Source organism: Nyctereutes procyonoides, unplaced genomic scaffold, assembly GCF_905146905.1.
Source record: "Nyctereutes procyonoides isolate TBG_1078 unplaced genomic scaffold, NYPRO_anot_genome, whole genome shotgun sequence".
Lineage (NCBI taxonomy): Eukaryota > Metazoa > Chordata > Mammalia > Carnivora > Canidae > Nyctereutes > Nyctereutes procyonoides.
This window is the reverse complement of record NW_026575139.1, coordinates 26,637,100-26,656,775: the sequence shown is the minus strand read 5'-3', so window position 1 is coordinate 26,656,775 and position 19,676 is coordinate 26,637,100. Positions and strand designations below refer to the sequence as shown.

General features: G+C 49.8%; 1 protein-coding gene across 8 annotated transcripts in view; it reads left to right on the top strand.

Moving 5' to 3' along the window:
* Positions 1 to 19,676, top strand: part of RGS6 (regulator of G protein signaling 6) — a 564,384-nt gene that overhangs the window by 535,212 nt on the left and 9,496 nt on the right. For 7 of the 8 annotated variants that reach the window (XM_055304454.1, XM_055304453.1, XM_055304455.1 and 4 more), the window contains 2 exons: positions 3,399 to 3,488; positions 7,158 to 7,211. In XM_055304454.1, the coding sequence (XP_055160429.1) occupies positions 3,399 to 3,488; positions 7,158 to 7,211 (144 nt within the window). The remainder of the gene's footprint in view (positions 1 to 3,398; positions 3,489 to 7,157; positions 7,212 to 19,676) is intronic. The other variant, XM_055304460.1, reaches the window with a different exon arrangement.

Genomic DNA, 19,676 nt, shown 5'->3' with positions numbered 1-19,676 from the left:
CTGCCAAAAGCTTTGTACACTTGCTGTCCCTGGCAGTGATAAACTCATTGCATTTGGGAACTGGCCAAAGACCCTGAGTCCTATCTTAATTCTCATTCCCAGAAAAACCTCAGTGCTCTGTTCACCCACCCCCTGTTTACTGTCTTTGTGCTTCTTAGACACAAGCTGGCAAGGAGGAAGGACCAGTGTTCCATAACCGGGTATATCAAAGGCCCCACTTCTTGGCTCAGTGGAGCAGAGGAGGGTAGGGGACAGTCATGGATCTCCGGACTGTGAGAAAGGGAGGCCCGGGCAGGGATAAGTGGGGACATACGCTACTCTAGCTGGGTAGGTCATCCCATATGTACCCATTCCCTGCTCCCTGTGCTGGCACTTTGTCATTGGAGCCCTTAGCTCAAACATACCCCCAGATCTACAAAAGTTGCAGATTTACTCTCTTGCTGATGGGAGAAGCCCACTGCAAGGAGCCACACAAAATTCACTAGCGGCTGGGACCTGAGACTGCTTTGGGAGTCATAGTCTGTCACTTTGTGCATCAATCTTGCCTCATAGCATCTAAGCTTTACGACAGCAGGGACCTAGTCTTATTCAGGCTGTCACCTCAATGCCTGACAGAGTGCCTGTACCTAGTAGATGCTCATTAAATATTTGCTGACTATTCCTGTGACTAAATGTTTAGACACCTGCTTTATCCTGCTCTTTTTAAATTGACAAGTTCTTTCTTTTAATGGACTGGGCTTTTCCATCCCACAGTGAAGCTGGAGGAATTAGCTGGATCAGGGGTGAAATTTGTTGCCAAGGCCAGAAGTGCTGGACTGGGAGAGATCTCCTTACTTCTCTTGAGCCTGTAGGGGGGTATTTTGAGAGCTACACCTGGGATTTAGATTCTTCTGAGAAGCCAAAATAAGAAGCAGGGACCTGTTACCTTGAAGAGGGGTTTGGAGAGGGTTCAGGTCTGAGTGACAGGTCTCTCCAGACAACTCAGGAGCCACCTGGCTCTGTCAGCCAGACACAAGCGATGCCTAAGACAAGAAAGAGACAGTGAGTCATTAACATTTGTACCTAAGATTTAATGGTAGAACAATTTAAAGAGACAACATGTGAGAACAAAGACTGCAGTGCCTCAGCCTAGGCTCTGAGGCCATTAGAGATGACCCAAGATGCTCAGGATTCCTTCAAGCTGAGTGTGAGCCCCACTCCCCTTCCACGCAGAGGGCAGGAACTGGTGAGCATAAACAACAAGCATGGAGCCTATAAACTTGCTGGATGTTACACACACACAAGCACTCCAGTGAACCTGGAAACAATGTCACCGATGTCAAACCTGTGCTGGACACTGCACATATATAAGAAATAAAGACATACTGTTCCTACCCTTAAGGAACTTAAACTAAAATGGGCTCAATTTTTGTCTGAAACTTGCAGGAAAACACTAAGTGAAGCGTGTTCTCACTAGGTTTATTAAATGCACCATGTCTGGATTATCAAAGTCAGTTCATATCCAAGCCACTCACTGTTGAATTTTGCTTGGCTCCTTGCAGTAGGCCATCCCATTAAGCAGCTTGCATCCTGCCTTTATAAATATGGGGGCATCACAGGAAGAATGACACTGGTGCCCAAACTGAAGATGATTTGGAGAAGGGTCCACACGTGGCCAAGGACTTGCTTGCTTTTTGCTCTCACTTTCTTTTGAGGTGGAAAGGGAGAGGCTCCCAGAAAGCCCTTGCCATTGTTCCAGGTTCCTCTGGGGTGTGACAGCAGCTTGGCCAGGTATCTCTAAAGTGTACCCCCCGGGGATGCCTGGGTAGCTCAGCGGTTGAGCATCTGCCTTCAACTCAGGACATGATCCTGGAGTTCCAGGATCGAGTCCCACATCGGGCTCCCTATGGAGCTTCTCCCTCTGCCTGTGTCTCCGCCTCTCTCTGTGTCTCTCATGAATAAATAAATAAAATCCTTAATAAAAAAAATAAAATGTGTCCCCTGGCTGAGAGGAAGCTTCCCTTCCTTTACCCTCTCCTGGAAAGTGAATACCCTGGGAAGAGGTCCTTAATGACCAGTCCTGCCTCTCAACTGAGCACTCTCTCCTCACCAACCCACTCTTCATTCCCCTGAGCCTCGGGCCCAGGTCCAGTTTCATGGGATGAACAATGAGTATATATAAGGGAAGATGCTTCCTCTACCAGGCCAGCCTCTGCCAACAATCCCACCCTCCCTAGTGAAAGCCTACCATCCCTCTTAACACAGGCTTTCCTGTATAGCTGAGCTACATTCATTCCATCACAACTGATAAGTAATGCTTTTTCAATCAACAAACTCCTTCTTTTAAGGTAGCAGGCTTTCTCTGCCCTTGCTGAGGACAGATCTGTTAGGAAGGGCCCACAGACTATAGGAATTAGCTGGAAATCAAGGGTGAAATTCATCACCAAGGCCAGAATACAAATGCCTCTAGAAGCCCGGGTGAAGAGAGGGCATCACGCCACAGCATCTGCCTCTCCTGGATGTAAGCCTTAGGTCTGTTATATTTGCTCACATGCCCCATAAATGGTTGCCAAGGGCACCCTTCCAGGATAGGATGGTGGCCCTAACATGCACAACTGACCTATTTGCATCATTGCCTATGGAGTTGTTAGGGTTTTTTAAATGAAGCTTCTTATTTTGAGATACTTCTAGATTCACATACAGTTGTAAGACATAATACAGAAATGTACCAGTTCCCCAGTTTCCTGTAATGGTAACATCTATTAATCCATAGTATGATATCATAACTGTAATATTGACATTGATACATCCCACTGAGTGTATCAGATTTCCCAATTTTACTTGTACTCATGTGTGTGTTTAGTTCTATATAGCTCCATCACCCCAAGAATCCTTCATATTGTCTTTTATAACCACACCCTTCCCTACCTCCTCCCATCCTTAGCCCCTGGCAACCACTAATCTGTTGTCTGTTTCTATAATTTGTCATTTTAAGAATGTTACATAAATGGAATCATACAGTATGTAACCTCTGGGGATTGGCTCTTTCACTCATCATCACTCCCTTGAGATTCATCCAAGTGGTTGGGTCTATCAGTAGTCTGTCGCTTCTCACTGCTGTACCTGTGGCTTTAATCATTAAGCAATATTTGCATCTCAACGTGGCACCAAGGCCCAATTACAAAGCCTTTGGGACATGATCCTCAAGGAGATTTCATTTTAAGAGAGAAAATATATTTTGTTTGAAGTTTCTGGGAGGGGAAAAAACAAAACAAACTGTTGTCGAGTGTTTCTAGGCACATGCAAGCACACCTCAGTTTGTTTCTTTCCTAAAACAGTGGCCGGTTGGGTTGTGATTCCCCTTCCTTAGCAGCAGTTGACAGTGCTTTCTTGTGTCTTCCCACCTCCTTCCTTCTCAGGAACACATTTACAAGTTGATGAAGAGTGACAGCTATGCCCGCTTCCTCCGGTCGAATGCTTACCAGGACTTGCTGCTGGCCAAGAAGAAGGTATCTTTGGGAAGGGCAGGCCTGCCTTTCTTAGCACTGTTAACCCTTGCCTGCTGCTTGCTGCTGGTGTAAAATGAGAATATCATCCCTTGGGTTTTATTTTTCTCTTTTCTTCTTTCCCTTCTCCATCTGCTCCCACTCCAAGGGAAGACAAGTAGAAACATCACCACCCCAGTGCACCCCCAAGGTCCAGGGGGTGGCATCCTGGCTCCATGTTCCCATTACCTTGGTCTGCACGTCCTGCCCACAGTAGGGAGTATGACCAAATACGAAGGCCACAGAGTGGCTCAGCACAAGGGTTCAGGACTGGCAGTGATGCCAGTGAATCCCTTAGGAAACCAGAAAGAGCCCCTCACTGGAAAGTCTGGTCCCCTTACCTACCACAGACTTTAAATAAAGTCTGACCAACTCAGAGATGAGGATGAGGCAAGGATAGGCCAGCCCCCTCACTGAGTAGAAAACCTTCCAGGTTTCAGGCCCTCCCCACAAGCCCCCATCTGGCCCCAGAAGTCACTCCTGGGGTTGTTCCTTCCCTGGTGCCCCCACAGCCATGAAATAACTGTACCCTATCTTCTTATTCCTCCTTCCCTTGGAATCAAGTCATAGTCCCCTGCAGCCCTTGGCGTCTGGATGGGGGTGCCCAGGGACCCTCAGCATGTAGATGACAAGGGGCAGCTGAAGCAGGAGAATGCAGCTGGAATCCTGGGAGGAGGGAAGGAAGAGCCTTGAGGGGCCTGAGGTCTGAGAAAGGGGAGGAGGCTCGGGATTCCAGTATGCCTGCAAACCCTCTGCACTTTCCAGCTATCGTGCTCCGAGACCCACGTGTGGTTAAGCGTGGCTCTCCTTGCACCCAAAGCCGCAACTTCCGTGCCGTGCCACTTAGGAATATGTGCGTCCCCTCTTCTCCCCTCTCAGCCCGCCAAGCCCAGTCCCTAAGCTTGCGGTGGTCCACCGACATGCTCTCTGTCGGGGCTGCCTCTGCCCGCCACGCAACCCTTCTCTCTGTGTACTGTCCACCTCGTGTGCCAGGACCTGTCTGCGTATCTGGTTGGTACCATTTAACTCTAGAGTCTACAAGAGCATTTATATCCTATTCTCCTGCCCTTAGGTAGCCCTGAGAATATCCCTGATAGTCTGAGCAAGGAAAAGGGACTTCTAGAATGCCCAGACTTATTAGTTTCCTGCACCCCTTCCATCAAGTGTCACTGCTTGATGGAAAATGTGAAGCCTGGCCTGTTGCCAGCTCCCTTGAAGGAGGATGTAGGTAGAGGGCCTCTGATGGAGGGGAACATCAGATGCTCATTTTTTCAAGAAAAGTTATGGACCCTTCTGGTATCTCCAGCCCAGATCTCATGGGAGAAGGTCAAAATGAATGTTCCTATTTCTCGTGCCTCGAGACTCTGAACCGATGACAATTTGGAGAAGTTCTAAGGTTCTGGCAGTCTGGCTTATCCGGACCCATCTACATACCCAGGAGAAGCCGGAGGCCATTCAGTCTCCGTAAGAGTCTGAACACAAAGGGGAAACGCACCCTGGCACAGGGAGTGGAGCTGATACACACCTGTGCCCGCAGGTCATCCCAGAAGAGGAGAACTTCTCAGAGGAGATCCCTCACGTGAGGAAGGGATCCATGGCTTGCCTGTGAAATGTTACATGTGAAACTCGTTAGAATTATCCTCCCAGCCCCCAAATGAAGAGACGTTCTTTGGCAGGAAACTCTTGCAGATGCCAACACCCTTGCAATGCCCAAGGGTTAATTGTTTCCAAAAACAGTGACAAAACCTCCTTTTTCTTCCATTTCTCCCTGAGAGTCTCCAGGTGTGGATTGGATTTGTAACTCGGCATTTTCAGGTAGGCCTAGAAGTACCTTGATTTCAGAAATGGGCTTACCGTGCGATATAAATGTCCAGGTCATAAAGGTATGTGAGGGTCACATTCTCCAGCTACAAGAGGGGGCCTGGATCGGCCTCACTTTTCAGCTTTTCCATCTTGTGATGGAGTCTGAAGCCACAGCCTCCCGAGCCTTCAATCCCTAGTTCATCCTCTATCCTAATATTGTTAAAGATAGTTAGTTGTTCTGGCAAACTAGGGGCCTGTGCTGGATTTTGCGGGCTGCTCCAGCACATGCAAGGCAGGAACCCGAATGAGTCAGGTCAATCATGACCCTTTGTGAGCAGCAACCCAGTAGCCAGAGACAAGAAGGACAGGCACACTGTGCTAGCTGCAGGGACCAGGACCAGCCCGACCCAAGCCAAGTGCGTGCCACCTGGGCCTCGCATGGGACTGAAGCTGGGTCCTGCCGTCCCCAGAGCCGGGACTTGGTGTGGTAACCTTCGGCTCCTCGTGTGAGGAGAAAGACCAGCCTGGCTCTGCTGTGGTGTGTTGTGTGTGTGTGTGTGTGTGTGTGTGTGTGTGTTGTGTTTTCCTTCTGCAACATCCTGTCTCCTGGCAGCCAGCTGATGGGTGAGGGTCGTGACTGCCATCTGAGAAGCCCTCCGACCTTGTCTGCACAGACAGGTGGCTGCCCTTTCCTGCCCCTCTGCTTCCAGCACACTGCAGACCCACAGGCACCTGGCTGTGTCTTCAGCTCTCCAGTTCCATTTTTGCTGGACGTGTGTGTCTGTGTCCATGTGAGTGATTATACTCTCCAGATTTCCCAGTGTCAGGATGCTGAAATGGGGCTCTAGGATAAACCAGCCAGTGTTTGGGATGTAGTTCTCTCCCAAAGGTCTTGGGAAAGCAGGAAACTTAGAGACAGGGTCAGGTGCACACCACAGCCTCCCTGTGGTAGGGAGCGATGAGGCCTGGGGAAAGGATTCAAGGGCTTTGCCTCTTCTTGCCCTGGCAGGGGCTCCTTAGCTAAGAGTTCTCCACAGAGGTGTCTGCGCCTCCTGGAGCCTGTCCTGTGTGAACCTTGGAAGTGGTCACCTGCCTGCACCCGAGAGAGCGTTTTCTGTCCGAAACACTCCTTCTCAGGCCCAAGACCCTTTGTCAACACAAAGGACACGCAGGTAGACCCTCCTTGCTCTGGGAACACAGAATGAAAGTCAGTAGGGGGCCAGGGGGAAGTCACTGGAGTTAGCACACTTTCTGGCTGCGTCTGGGTGGGAGGAATCTCAGACTCCTAACCCAGGCTCCGGGAAGAGTTGATGACCTCACCTTGCCCACAGCCACCTCCTGATGTCCCGTCAGGATGCCCTACACATACTCAGCCTTCAGAGGTGGTAGCCTTTGCTGGGGTCCCACTCTAAGGCCCCCCAGGTGAATGCCCCCGGTCTCAGGGACCCAAACCAGGGGCTCCAGCGGCCCACACGGCCAGCGGGAAGCAGGGAGCAGGCTGCTCCAAACTGCCACCCACGGGAGGCCCCATGCAAAGGCCCGGGGACCTCGACCCTGAGCCCCCCACGATCCTGGCCGCTCTAGAAGCAGACACCCCTCTCTGCTAGCTGCTCGGAGGAGGCGGCACCACTCCTGGCGGGCTTCTGTTGGCTGTCTCTCCCCCTGACTCACGTACAGCGCTGGCTGCTTCTCTTTTCCCCGTTTTTCCGCCCTGTTTTGCTGTTGTTTTTGTTCATTAGCTGCCGCTGCTGCTGTTTGGAAACCACATGTAAGCTGAAGAGGTTTTTTTTCTGTATTTTTCTCCCTACCTTTTTTTTTTTTCCCCTAAAGCCAGAAAGTGAGCCAGGTCGTAGAACTTCCTTAGAAAAGTTCACTCGCAGTGTGGTAAGTTCAGCTGGTTTTCTTCCCTCAACGTTTCTTCTGGGGTTTTTGTTTGTTTGTTTCTTCCACCTTTTTTTCTTTTTCTTTCTTTCTTTCTTTCTTTCTTTCTTTCTTTCTTTCTTTCTTTCTTTTCTTTTTCTTTTTTTTTCTTTTTTTTTTTTTTGGTGTTGGTTGTTGTTTCCTTCGGGGTGGGAGGGAGTCCAGTGCTTTCCCCCCACTCAACACACCCTTTTTCTTTTGCGAGCGTCTGCAGCTTCTCTTCTAGGGACGGGTTTGCAAAACCCGAGCGGCTCCCTCTGCAGAAGGTGCATATACAGCTGCCCAGCCCCAGGGCCCCCCCGCACTTGATCTTCTGTTCGGGGCTTTGAGGAGGAAGTACCCCACTGCCCTTGGGGCTGCACAGCTTGTGCATCTTCTGCAGCAGCTCAGGGAGAAGGCCATCGAACTGTACCATGAAATAAATTGGCTCAGAACCATAGCTCATCTTAAAAAAAAAAAAAAGAAAATCCAAATTCCCCTCTGTGAACTCTGGCAGTCATGCAGGTGCAGGTTGCGAGCTGATGCTGTAACGTGGCGGCTTTTGCGTGTGCAGGAGGTGGCCGAGCTGCATGGGTTCTGGCGATGCGGTCTAGCTGGCGTGTGTGTTAGTGGCCTCTGCATGAGTTCCGCCGGCCCTTACAGCCCCTGTCAGCCTCATCCACATAGTGTAACAGGGAGAGGAGGGCAGTAGCCGTGGGGTGGAAGGAACAGCAAGTCCCTGCACTGTCCCTGTGTGCCCAGGGGCAAGACCTTAGCAAAGTCCCCAGGTCGTGATTGTGACCCAAGGGGTAAAGGTGGGCTATAGATTCACTCTTCTTGTAGGGAAGCTGCTTGTTTCTCATGCACATCCAGCCTAGAGGGTGGTAGAGAGCAACACAGTGGCATATAGGAGACCCCGTGGTGAGAGGGGAGAGCACTGAATGAGGACACCTTCCCCATGGTACATGGTGGAAGTTCTGTGCTGTGGTCTGTAGAACAGCACAGACCCATCTCTCCTCTTCGTGCCATTTTCTCCAAGATTTGAGCATAGGGCTTAGTGTACAGGAAGTACTCCGTCTCACTCATTCACGCACTCATCAAAAACGAGCTGCTGAGTTCATGGGGCCCAGCCAGCCCTGTTAATGCCATCCAGCAGAAACCAAAATGGCAGTCAGGGAAGAGGACTCCCCTGCCTGGGACCGGCCCCACTTCCCTTCCCAAATGACAGGAACCCACTGAGGCTGACTTTCCCCTTGGTTGAAGAGGAGAGTCCTTGTAAACCTGACTACTATGTGATCCGTATCTTTATATCATTTTTTTATTGTAAATGCTAAGAATTCTGGGTTGAAAGCAATATGTCATAGCTAGAACTTAAATATTATTTCGAATTTGCTTGATGTAAACATCACAATAGCTGTAGTAGGTGGCAGTTAAAATATGTGTGAGTGTTCATCCCTTTTCTTCTTTGGTCTTCTCTCTCTATGGGCTTTCCTCATTAGAAATCAGAACTTGCAGGATGGAAGGCCTACTGGTCCCTGGTGTGTCTTTGTGACTGGCGTGTCATGACTATGTGGCTTCACACACCAAGAAGGTGCCTCAGGCTGTCAGAGGCAAGGCCTAGGGGAGTTTCTCCATCCCTGAAGCCCTATGGAGAGTGGTGGGAACCCATCCTTCCCTATTGCTTTTGAGGCCTGCATGCTGTGGGTAGAGGATGTTTAAGGATTTTGCTGATAAATCCAGAGTGTAGGCAACTTGGACCACTGGGTGCAAACTGCAGGAGAGCGGAACTCCCACAGACCTATGGAGGTTCTCATGGGCTGAGAGTGTAAGAGAGGAAGGAAGCCTGGTATCCAGACAAGATGTTCAAATATCTCCAGGCTGCTTTTCACAAGAAGTAGATATCAGGAAAGGCAAGAATGATCTCAGTGAAACTCTGTGAAGAGCTTTTAATGATGTCTCTTCATCCCATAAGTAGTGTTGGGTCAGTGGTTCTGCAAAGTCTGTTAACAGAGCATTTGGAACAAGAATATACCAGACACCTTCCAAGCGTCTCAAGTGTGCATGTGGGACAACTTACAGAGTTGTTTTCAGGACTAGCTGAAGGAGAAAAATCTTCCAAGCTCCTGAGATTTTTAGCATCTATATGATAAAAGATCCAAACTTCAAAAAAAGTTTATAAATTCCCTGCTGTTCTTTTTTGAAGACTCTAATGGGTGTTTCATTCCAATCTTTTGGTTCCAGTGGTGGAAATGGATCTGCATTGAGGCATCCACACTCCCTGTGCGCTCAGGGCAGCACCATATACCCACAAAATGTGGCTGTGTGAAAAAATGGTCTATGCTTATATAATAGTGGCAACTCTCAGGGCGCTTGAGGTTGGAACCCCAGAACTTTGTCTAAAACAGCCCGGTGTTCTAATCAAATGGAATTAACCAACTAACCAACATGTTTTGCAATCTGATAGTCATTTTCTAGATATACTACTATACATAAAGTGCTAAGTTTTTCTAAAGGAAGATCTATACGAATATATCATCTAGTACCTACTGCAAATTATAAAACTCAATGAAAGACAAGTTGAATAGCATTTCCACATTGCTGGGAAAGGTGTTTAAGAGGGCATCTATGTCATGGGACTAGTAATGGAAAAATTAAGGAGCGAAGCTAGGGAGTTTGTGGACCAAAGATGTGGGCCAGCAGCCATTTAGGACTCTTTGGTGGCAAGAGGCCTTGATCCAAGTGGTTGGATAGCTCAGTCAGCTCTTCTCTCATACTAGTTTCCTTTCTTTTCTTGGTAAAAGAGAAACCTTTGGAGAACTCAGATTGTTCTTTCCGAGTTTTAAGATGTATTATGACACGGAGGGATTATCTGTTGAAGGCCAGAGATGGCCCCTTTTACATGAGATCCTAGAGAGCAGTTTAATGTGGTTCATGGAAGCTGCTAGGGCCTTGCGAGTAGAGGCAGCAATGTGTGAGCTTCTCCTTCCAATGGAAATTGCATTCTGAGTCACCCAGAATTTGAATACAATGCAATTATCAGTGGACAACTATCATGTAGTTGGGTGTCCTAGAGCCACAGGGTCCACACAAAGCCCTGCTCATTTGACAGAGAAGGCTCAGATTTTTTTTTTTTCTAGAAGGCTCAGATTTAAGACCAAACAGAACTGAAAGTCTATGGGTTGGTGCAACCAGCCCATGTTGTACCTTCATTCAAAACAGAAAATAGGATTCCTCCAATGGGGCCATGCCCCACAGACGGCCAGCTGGCCAAGCACAGTACAGGCTAGATTTCGGCCCTTACTTGACCTCAGCTGCCCTTGGGCAGTGACTGACCTATACCACTGTACATGGGGGGCCTGGTCCGAGGGAGCCCAGTCCAAGAACTCGAACCAAAGCAGCCTCACAAGGGGGAGCCCCACATGTGATTTCAGGCTATACAAACACAGCCTATCTCTCTCCTAGTCCTGTGTGCTGGGAAGCTTCCTTCCACCACAACTATAAAATATGTAAGCCACAGCAGGAAACCTGCGGTGCATCACGGTGGCTCACCTTTGCATCACCTTCCCCCTCCTCCTCTGATTCCTTGGTGGAGGTCCTGGTGGTACCGCGTGGTGGAGCAGGGGACTTCTCCAACTAAAGACCACTCCGTACTGCTCACTGCCCAGCAGCCTGCCATTCTCTGCCATCGGCCTGGTTTTGCTGTTGACACATGACGAGGAGGGCGTGAGGGCGGCCAGAGCTGCAAGACTTGCCGCCCCTTTGCTCTCCCTTAGGTATGCTCCTTTCCTCAGAGTCTCCTGGGACAGGAAGGGCCCCACCGTGGCTGCCTCTGACACACAGGACCCGGGATGCGTAGGAGGAGGGTGAGGGGAAGCAAAGCGCCTTCCACCGAGGCTCAGTGGCAGCAATTTGATTGTCCCTTTCTGGGTGGTGGCTGAAGCTACCTGGTGAGAACTCCAGCCTGGGGAGGAGAGAATGTCCTCTGTCCTCGTGTACAGTTCTGTGGAAGAGACCACAAGGGGGCCTCGAGGGAGGAGAAATGGCAGCCCAAGTGATGCTGGCAGGAGCTTCCCCTGACACCTTGGCCGAGGGGGTTGGTTGAAGCCTCAGCTGCCCTCTCAAGAGCTTCATCACCCAGAGCCTCAGACCCTAAAGATGGGAAATGGGGTTGCTGGGGCCTGAGCGAGCACTAGAGGCCCCAGAGAAGAGCGGAGATGAGGACCAGGTATCCATCCACCTATGAGGACATGGCAGTGGAGCTTTGTCAAGGTGCTCCTTGGAATTGAAACCATGGGGCCCGAAGCCGAGGGTTGCATGGCACATTCCCAGTGGCATCTCCACAACGGGCATTTCCGTCCTGCCTGCCAAGGCTGCCAAGGAATGCAGCAGGGAAAGTCAGCTGGAGACCAGGAAGCTCTGGAAGCCAGCTGTCACCCACCCTCCTTCGCCCCTCCCTCCCTCTCCCTTTCCTCCTTCCCGGCCAAAAGAAAAGCTAATGAGAAGGGGAAAGTCAGCAGCTCACCTTCCCTCCTTCCCCAGGCAGCTCTTCGGAAGAAACCTTCAGCCCCAGGCCCAGGTGCTGAACAGGAAGTGGAAGGCTGAGGCTCCTGGCAGGTGAGGCTGTAGGCAGACCAGGAGGGGGCCACCCCAGCCCAGCAGTAGCAGCCCCTTCCCCCAGGAGGCTGTCCCCCACCAGAGTGTCATGGGGAACAGCCACCCACTCTGGTGGCATGAGTCCTCAAATACCTGGACTCAGCAGGGCCCCTGAAGGGCTTTGACCTTAGGCCAAAAAATCCTTTTGGGCCTCCAGCAAAGTACTCTTAGCTAAAAATCTTTACATAAGGTTGGTTTTGACTGCAAATAGTTCTTGGGCCCCTTTGAAACCACGGGATCAGACTGTCGTTCTAGGCTCTCTCCTGCCAGAGCCCTGAGGCCCAGCAATAGTGAAACCGTGGCCTGCCTGGAGATGGAGATGGACTTCCATGGTAGAATTTGGGAAGGAAAGCATAAAATCCTACCTCTTTTGAGCAGTGAGGACTTCTGGGACCCTGTGGAACTCCTCAGCAGCCCCCATGCAGAGTGGCTCCTGCTTCCAGCTGCAGCTTGCTCGCTGGACACGTCAGGCAAATCACTAGTCGTCTCTGAGCCCTGGTTTCCTCCTAAATATACTGGCTTGGGCTAAATAATCTCTACAGGCTTTTCCAGCTGGTCTGTGCTTCTTCCTAGGCTAAGGTTCCTGAATTGTGCTAATCATCTCTCAGGATGAGCAAAGAGCAACCTTCCTGATTGGGAAGTGGCTGCGAGCCTTGGAGACCAGGACAGAAACCATGGAGAGCATTGAGTTGAATCTGTGTGTAAAAGCCCTGGGCAGGGCTGTGAGAATAAAGCACCAGCAGAACTCAGACTGCCACAGGCTCCCGAAGCCGAAGCCGTAGGCCTGCTCTCATCCCCAGGGCTCACTCACACACTGTGACCCCTGGAGGGCAGGGAGGGAGGGGTCATCAGAAACAGGGTAAGCAACACATGCCAATCACTCCTGTCAGTTCTGCAGTCCCTGCCCTTCCAGATGGATGCCCAGCTGGGTGTGTGTTGGGATTAGGTAAGGGGTGAGGTCCGCTGGGCAGAAAGGTGGGCTCCAGAGTGGGTGCTGTGGCATCAACTGTGCATTGTGGGGCTTGGGAAAGAATGCATGGTGAGCATCTGGGGACCTCAGCATCGCTTTGCTCCTCACCTGCAACCATACTTTCTGGTTCCCTGGGCCAGCTTGCCACTATCCTCTCTCAGAGGTGAGCAAAAGGAGGTTACCAGAGTCTGTGCTATCCTGGTTATAGCCAGTGGTCAGTTAAGCCTCCTCTGTACCTCTCTCTCCATCTTGGCTCCAAGCAAAACTTCAAAAAGCATATTTAATACTATAGCATTGTAGCTGAAAAATGCAAATATAAAAATTTATTTTTTATAAACAAACTATATAATATGTAGTGAATCACCTTAGCTGCCAGGATTCAGAAAGGGAAAAGTGATCAAGTGATTCCCTATGGCAGGGAATAGGCTGGGGTCTTCCAAAACTCTGGGAAAGGGTGAGATTTCTGTGTATCAAAGAGGGTTAGGCATTTTCAGTTTGAAGAAATTTAGCCCTACATCCTGCCACTCCTTTCAGAACGAGGAACCCCCAGCTGTTGCAGCTGATGGTTCAACCTGTCAACCCAAAGCAGCCAAAATCCTCTTCCCACGGAGTGCCCTCCCCCAAGAGAGAAAACCCAGCAGTGGCTCAGCCTCCCCACCCAGGGGGCACAAGGAGGCAAGCTCTGCAAAGCAGCTCCCGCTTCCTCTCGCCAGCCCTCCCTCCCCACCACCCAGACCCTCTTTCGCCTTCCCCAGACCCCAGTGTGACGAGCAGTCAAGTGAAAATCCAACTCCTCTGAGGCAGAAAGGCACAGCTGTGTGTTTACAGCCACTGATTCAGATCCAAATCGCATACCCTGCCAGTCTCCCGCAAGGCAGGCTGGGGGCAAACTGTGTCTCTATGTTCCAGGAGGGAATCTATTTTGGGAAGTGACCTGCAGCCCTTTGCCATAACAGAACCTTCCTCTCACTCCCACCCCCCACCCCCCCACTCAGGAAAGACGTCCTTCTAGAAGGAGCTTTCACTTTACCAGTGGCTGATGAGGTTGTGGGATTTCACCCTGTTCCTTGTCACTTATATAGTCAGACTTTTGGCACATGTCCCCAGGCAGCCACATGGGAATAGCCATGGGCTTCCATCTGTCTAGTGAGAAGGCAGAGGGTGAAGGTGACCGCAGGGCCGTCGGTGACATGAACAGCGGGAAGTGCAGACCGCTCAGCAGGACAGGACACCCACTTCTGCAAAGGATGGAATCTGCCTCTGTCTGGCCAGGGGGACAACGGGGCCGAAGAGAGAGACCCCCAAGTGTTAGTCAGGCTTTGGGATAGCAGGAACTTAGGAAGGGGACAAAGTTGCCAATGTCAAGGTCAGGGAGAAGAGCCCCAAGTCTGCCGGTGTCCAGCCGGGAAAGTTAGAAGTCAGAGAGCTCGAGGTCTAAGGTCTAAAACCACGGTGGAGTTCTCCCCAAATGAGCTCTTGGTGAAAATTACTGGTGGTGTTGCGGGGGGGGGGGGTCTCCCCTTTTGTATACCAGAAAGTGAGTATCTTTGGTTTGACTCAAGTTTGAGAATCTCAGCATTCCGGAAGGAGGGCAAGATATAAAATCTTATGTAGGGACAATCTGTGAGATGTTGCTGTGCAGCAGAATGCTAAATGGAACACTGCCTGGGGGGCTGAGAAGGCTCAGAACAGGGGGATTGTCAGTTCGACCATGTTACCTGAAGGCCAATGAGAGAAGGACCCTTCGGTGGCTCCCCAGCAGATGGGAAGGCGAGGCAGGGTTGGGGAGTGTGTAACCACCCCAGCAGTGGCAGGGTCCAGCTAGCAGTGATCTTTGCACTCTCCCTAATCCCAGCCAAATCCTTTCAACCTGAGGACCATGGCCCCCAACAGGAGTGGTTCTTCTCGGTATGATATTTGGCAGGAACTTTCCACAACTCCCCTGTCAGCCTGGCTGATTATAGAAGGATGACTGTCATCACTACACCCCTTGCTCCAGAGAATATTTATTTGTGTCCTGCTGTTAGTGCAGTAAGGTTGAAACCAATATCTGTTCCTTCCCTTCTCCCCCTCCACCAACACTCTCTCTGTGTTTGCCAGAACTGGGTAAAGCAAGTGTATTCATGGCATCTTAATGACTGGTAAGAGGGTGAACTCATAGATCTGTGTCAACTAGAAACTGCCTTTCTGGTAGGCCACATGGCCCTGTCCTGTTGACCTCCTTTGTGAGGACTCAGATGAAAACACCTCAGTCATATTAACAGATCTGAAATTGCAAGGTGTTGCTCATTCGGGAGACAATGGAATTCTATTTGAAAAGTATCTCCTTCTGGTGGGATCGTAGGTCAAAAACAACTACATAAAATTTAACAACATAAAATTTATGTTAAAAAAATTCAGCCTCATAACTATAGGATGCATTCATAGCCTTTGCTGTAATCCAAGTAAAAAAAAATATCTTGGGTTGTAGCTGGCTACAAGCTTCATATAAGCAAAAGCAAGATGCAGTTGCCTTAAAAAAAAAAAAAAAAAGCTACTTTAGGCTGTAATAACCAAAGTGGAATGGCCAAAAGAGAAAAGAAAAGTGGCTCACTGTTTTCATGTTATTCTAGGCTGTGTTGAGTCTTGGTTCTGAGCACCCACAATTTGTCAGGAACTTGAACAATCTAGGGAAATTCTGGAAGAGAGTCACTGGAGAAACCATGCCAGGGGGGATAAAGATGTCCAGCCCCTCAGGAGACTAGATAACCATCACGAGATATATTTGTATCTTCCACAGTAAGTGGACCTTTCTAGGGAGTTCCAGGCAAGGCTAGAAGAAATGGGTAGAAGATACAGGGAGGGCCGCTGTACTGGAGAATAATAGTAGCAACTTCCCAACAGTGGGATATGTCACCTGGAGGATCACTGAGCTCCCTGGAAATATTCAGAAGCTGAATGGCCAAGGGTATCACAGAGCAGACTTCTGCATTGGATTCTATCTTTTTTTTCTTTTCTTAAGAAAAGGAGAAATGGAGGGGAGGGGGAGAGGGAGAGAGAATCTTAACGCAGTCTCCACACCCAGTGTGGCAAAGCCCAATGCAGGACTTGATCTCACGACGCTGAGATCACAACCTGAGGAGGAATCAAGAGTCACGTGTTCAACTTACTGAGCCACCTAGATGACAGCCACCCTCTATCATCTCTTTTAGCTGGAATCCTCCAATGCATTACTTGTTAAATGGATCCTACTGTATTTTATTCTATGGTTTATAAATAACCCTTAAAAAAGGAGAATGGATCATATGAGGGAGTTTGCTGAGATTGGAGGAGTCAGATTAGCCTCTGCCTTTGAGGGAGAAAAAGCCAGATGATGACACAGGCAAAGCAAGGAAAACTGTCAAGGAGTGGAATTACTGCCTTTCACATGTCATCCTTGCCTTTTGTTTTTTTGGGTTTTTTTTTGTTTGTTGTTTTTTCGTTTTTTTTTTTTTTTTTTTTTTTGTTTTTTTTAAGCCAATCGCTGCTGCTGCAGCTGAGCTCTGGCAAGAGGGCTTTCTCCCCTGAATGCCTGAAAGGAGGTCAGCGAGCAGAGGACACAGGCGCCCGCTGGCACAGGGCAGCTGAGCGGCTGTAGCGCAGTCAGGCCGAGCACAGCCGGGGTGGGCATGTGCGTGGGACACCCTGGCTCTGAGTTGGAAAACGCTTGGCCTGTCCTCATTCCCATCCAGAAAGGGTGCTTTGTGGAAAGTGGAAAAGGTGAGAAAGCCAGTTGCCTCTTACCCAGTGCCAGTTGCAGATTTCAGGTGGGCAAGCTGGCACCCATACTATCTCCACGTAGCCAGGAGCAGAACACGCTCCCAGAGGCCTTAGACCAGGGAGAAACTGCCCTTCTGGGGCGCTCACCTCCTGGGCTCTGCCTTGAGGACTTATCTTCAGCCTAACTCAGGGGAAGGAAGGGCTCTCATGTCACATTCTTTCCAGCTGTCCTGAAGACCAACACGATTGCAGATGACACTCGTCTTCTCTCGGGCTTCACCAGGGCTGCTTTCAACTCATCATGGGATTGTATAATTATGGTGATTACAGCTTATGGCTTTTTTCCCTCTCTTCATCTCTTGCTTTCAGATTCTTTAAGGCCTCTCATTATACATGGCGATCCCCGTGAAGTCAGCAAAGTTTTAATAAGACATTTTTTAAAGCTAAAGAAAACCCAGTTAGAGCTGATTGGTACTATGTCCCCTCAGACAGTCCTTTAAAACTCTGTCGGGCACCATTGGTGCCTGGATATGATATGGGGAGGGAAAGGTAATGGGGATCCAGAAGGCACCCATGCTTTTTCACAGGCTGAGAATGGTTTGAGAACCATTCCATGCCATGTCCCTGGCCTTTCTCATTTGCGCTAAGAGTGGGGTGCATCTGAACCCCCATGCCTAATGGGAAAAGACAGCCCATCAAGCAAGGATAGCGGCCCTGGCCTTTACATCATAACAAATTAAGTTGGAAAATAGACATAAAGCAGCCAATACAAAACTCAATCCAACCTTGTAATCTGCGGCAAAGGTAGAGAGGAAATTCTGATGGATTTTCTGTCCTGGATGATACTGGAAGGTTCTGGGGCATCCATTTTTCTAACTATGTAAAGGAGCCAACCATTAGCATTTGTGACCGATCACAACACGGCAATCATATACTTGATGGTGGTTTCCTTGGTAATGGCACAGCTCCAGAGCCCGTCATTTGCTAGCTCTCAATAACAGCTTTTCCTAAATTGTTTCTAGATCTGTAGGATGTTATGGGAAGGATCACAGGAAGGAGTGCAGGTGGGGTGGCCACTGGAACCCCCGACCTGCCCTTCAGTGGCTTTCCACAGGTTTAGTTTCAGGGGCCTCTTCTTCTCCACACTCCCTGGGACCACATGAATAACCACAGTGAGGTATACAGTGTCCCTGCGGGACCCACCTCGGAGAGGCTCCTTAGGGCTGACTGCCCAGAGCTGTCCAGACTACTTCTTACCCTGACTGTAGCCAGGGGGTCACACCTGGAGCGTGCCTGAGCAGCACCTGCCACCCAGAGCCAACTGTTGTTGAAACCTGGCACAACATTTCCAACTGCATTCTCGTCCCCCACTGAAGACTGACCTGCTCACTTTGCCCTGAGAACAATGCCCCTTTGGTGGCCACCAGAGAGCATGGAAGCGCTGGGTTAGAGATAGACAGCCCTGGCTGACATCTGTCCAGCCACCTGGGACTGGCACAAGACCCCAGGGGAGCCGCTCACCTGGCCGATGGTTAGAGCACAGCCCCAGCCTGCTGCACAGGGGGATGCTGGTACTAAACGAGGACAGAATAGTAGTCACTGCCATTTCGGGGGGGCTCGCAGTGTTATAGTATGGGTGTCTGCCCCGTACTGGGCTTGGCCAGCGAGGGACTTTGCTTCCATTTCAGCGCTACCACTTAGCAGCCTCTCTGAGCCTCGGTTTTCTCATCTGTGAAAGGGAGATAAGAGCAACAATTAAGTGGGGAACAAATACACTGGGGGCTTAGCAGAGTGTTTGCAGTATACATGCTCAAGTGGAACTCTTTGTATTATTATTTTCATTATTACGCTGTTTGCACCCCCCCCATGCTTAGCTTGTATTACCTTACTTAATTTCCAACAATATTCTCTGCAGTAGGTATCATGTATTTTGCGATCGAGGCTGGGGACGTGCATATCCCATGTATGACAGTGGTGTGCAAGGCACATCTAATTATGATAGTGACCGCTTGCCGAACGACTTGCTATATGGTAGCTATTATTATTGGCTCACTTTTAAAGTCCAGAGCTAATTTCTCTGCTTTCCTTGGGAATGGAGGGACCGAGGTGACTGGCAGGCCAGCTTCTACCCTGCGGTCAGTTACGTGGGGCCCCTAAGCACTTCCCAGCCCATGAGAGCTGTGTGGTGCTGGGGTGGGGAGAGCCACTTAGAGAATGTTGCATACACTGTCAGGATCTGGCATTTGCCACCGCCGCCCCCTCCCACCCACGCATCGAGGTGCACAACCCTGAGACACCTCCTGCTTCCAGATACGGATCAGGAGTAGTTGTCTCCATGGTAAGAGCGTGAAATGCAGTCCTCCAGCTGTAGCACTCTGCACAACAGAAGCCTCATTCCCAGAAACCCTCACCTCTCAGCTGTCTGCCTGCCTGGAGCCACCCTGAGCAATACAACCTCAGCGAGTCTGGTTGCTCCATCTGCCAGATAAACAAAGGCTTGTATTTTTTTAGACACACACTACAAAGTGGGGTTGTTGGAGGAGTCAGAAGCAAGTGGCAGGGGATGCTTTGAAATCCCTCCTAAACCAGATCCCTGGGGTACATGCTTTTCCACTGCTTGTAGTATTGACAGAAACAGAAGCAGAGAGGCCATTTCCACTGACACGAATGGCTTCTTCCGGGGGAGAATTTGGGGTTTATATCTGTATCTTAAAGTAAATGCTTTAAGTTTGCAGTGTTTGTCAAAGATTGGCATCGTAGGAGCCTGATATAAAGCTCTGCGGCCAATCACCTAATTGCTTATGCAGCTTGCATGAGATGCTTCTGTAAGTGCCTATGGTGTAAACACGCACATGAATATGTGTACACGGCTGTAGCACACAGGTGCATGTATTGCCTGCCTGACCTATGCCTCTGTGTTCAGTGTATGACTTGTGAGTAACATACGCTGCAGACTCGCATGTGCCTCTGCGCATGCATTGCATGCCCGCTGCAGCTGTGTGCATGTCTGGGTAGGGGCACCCCGAAAGCCACAGGTATTCATGGTTTCAGCTGGATAAGTTATTCTTCACTTCCCTTCTTAAAAACAC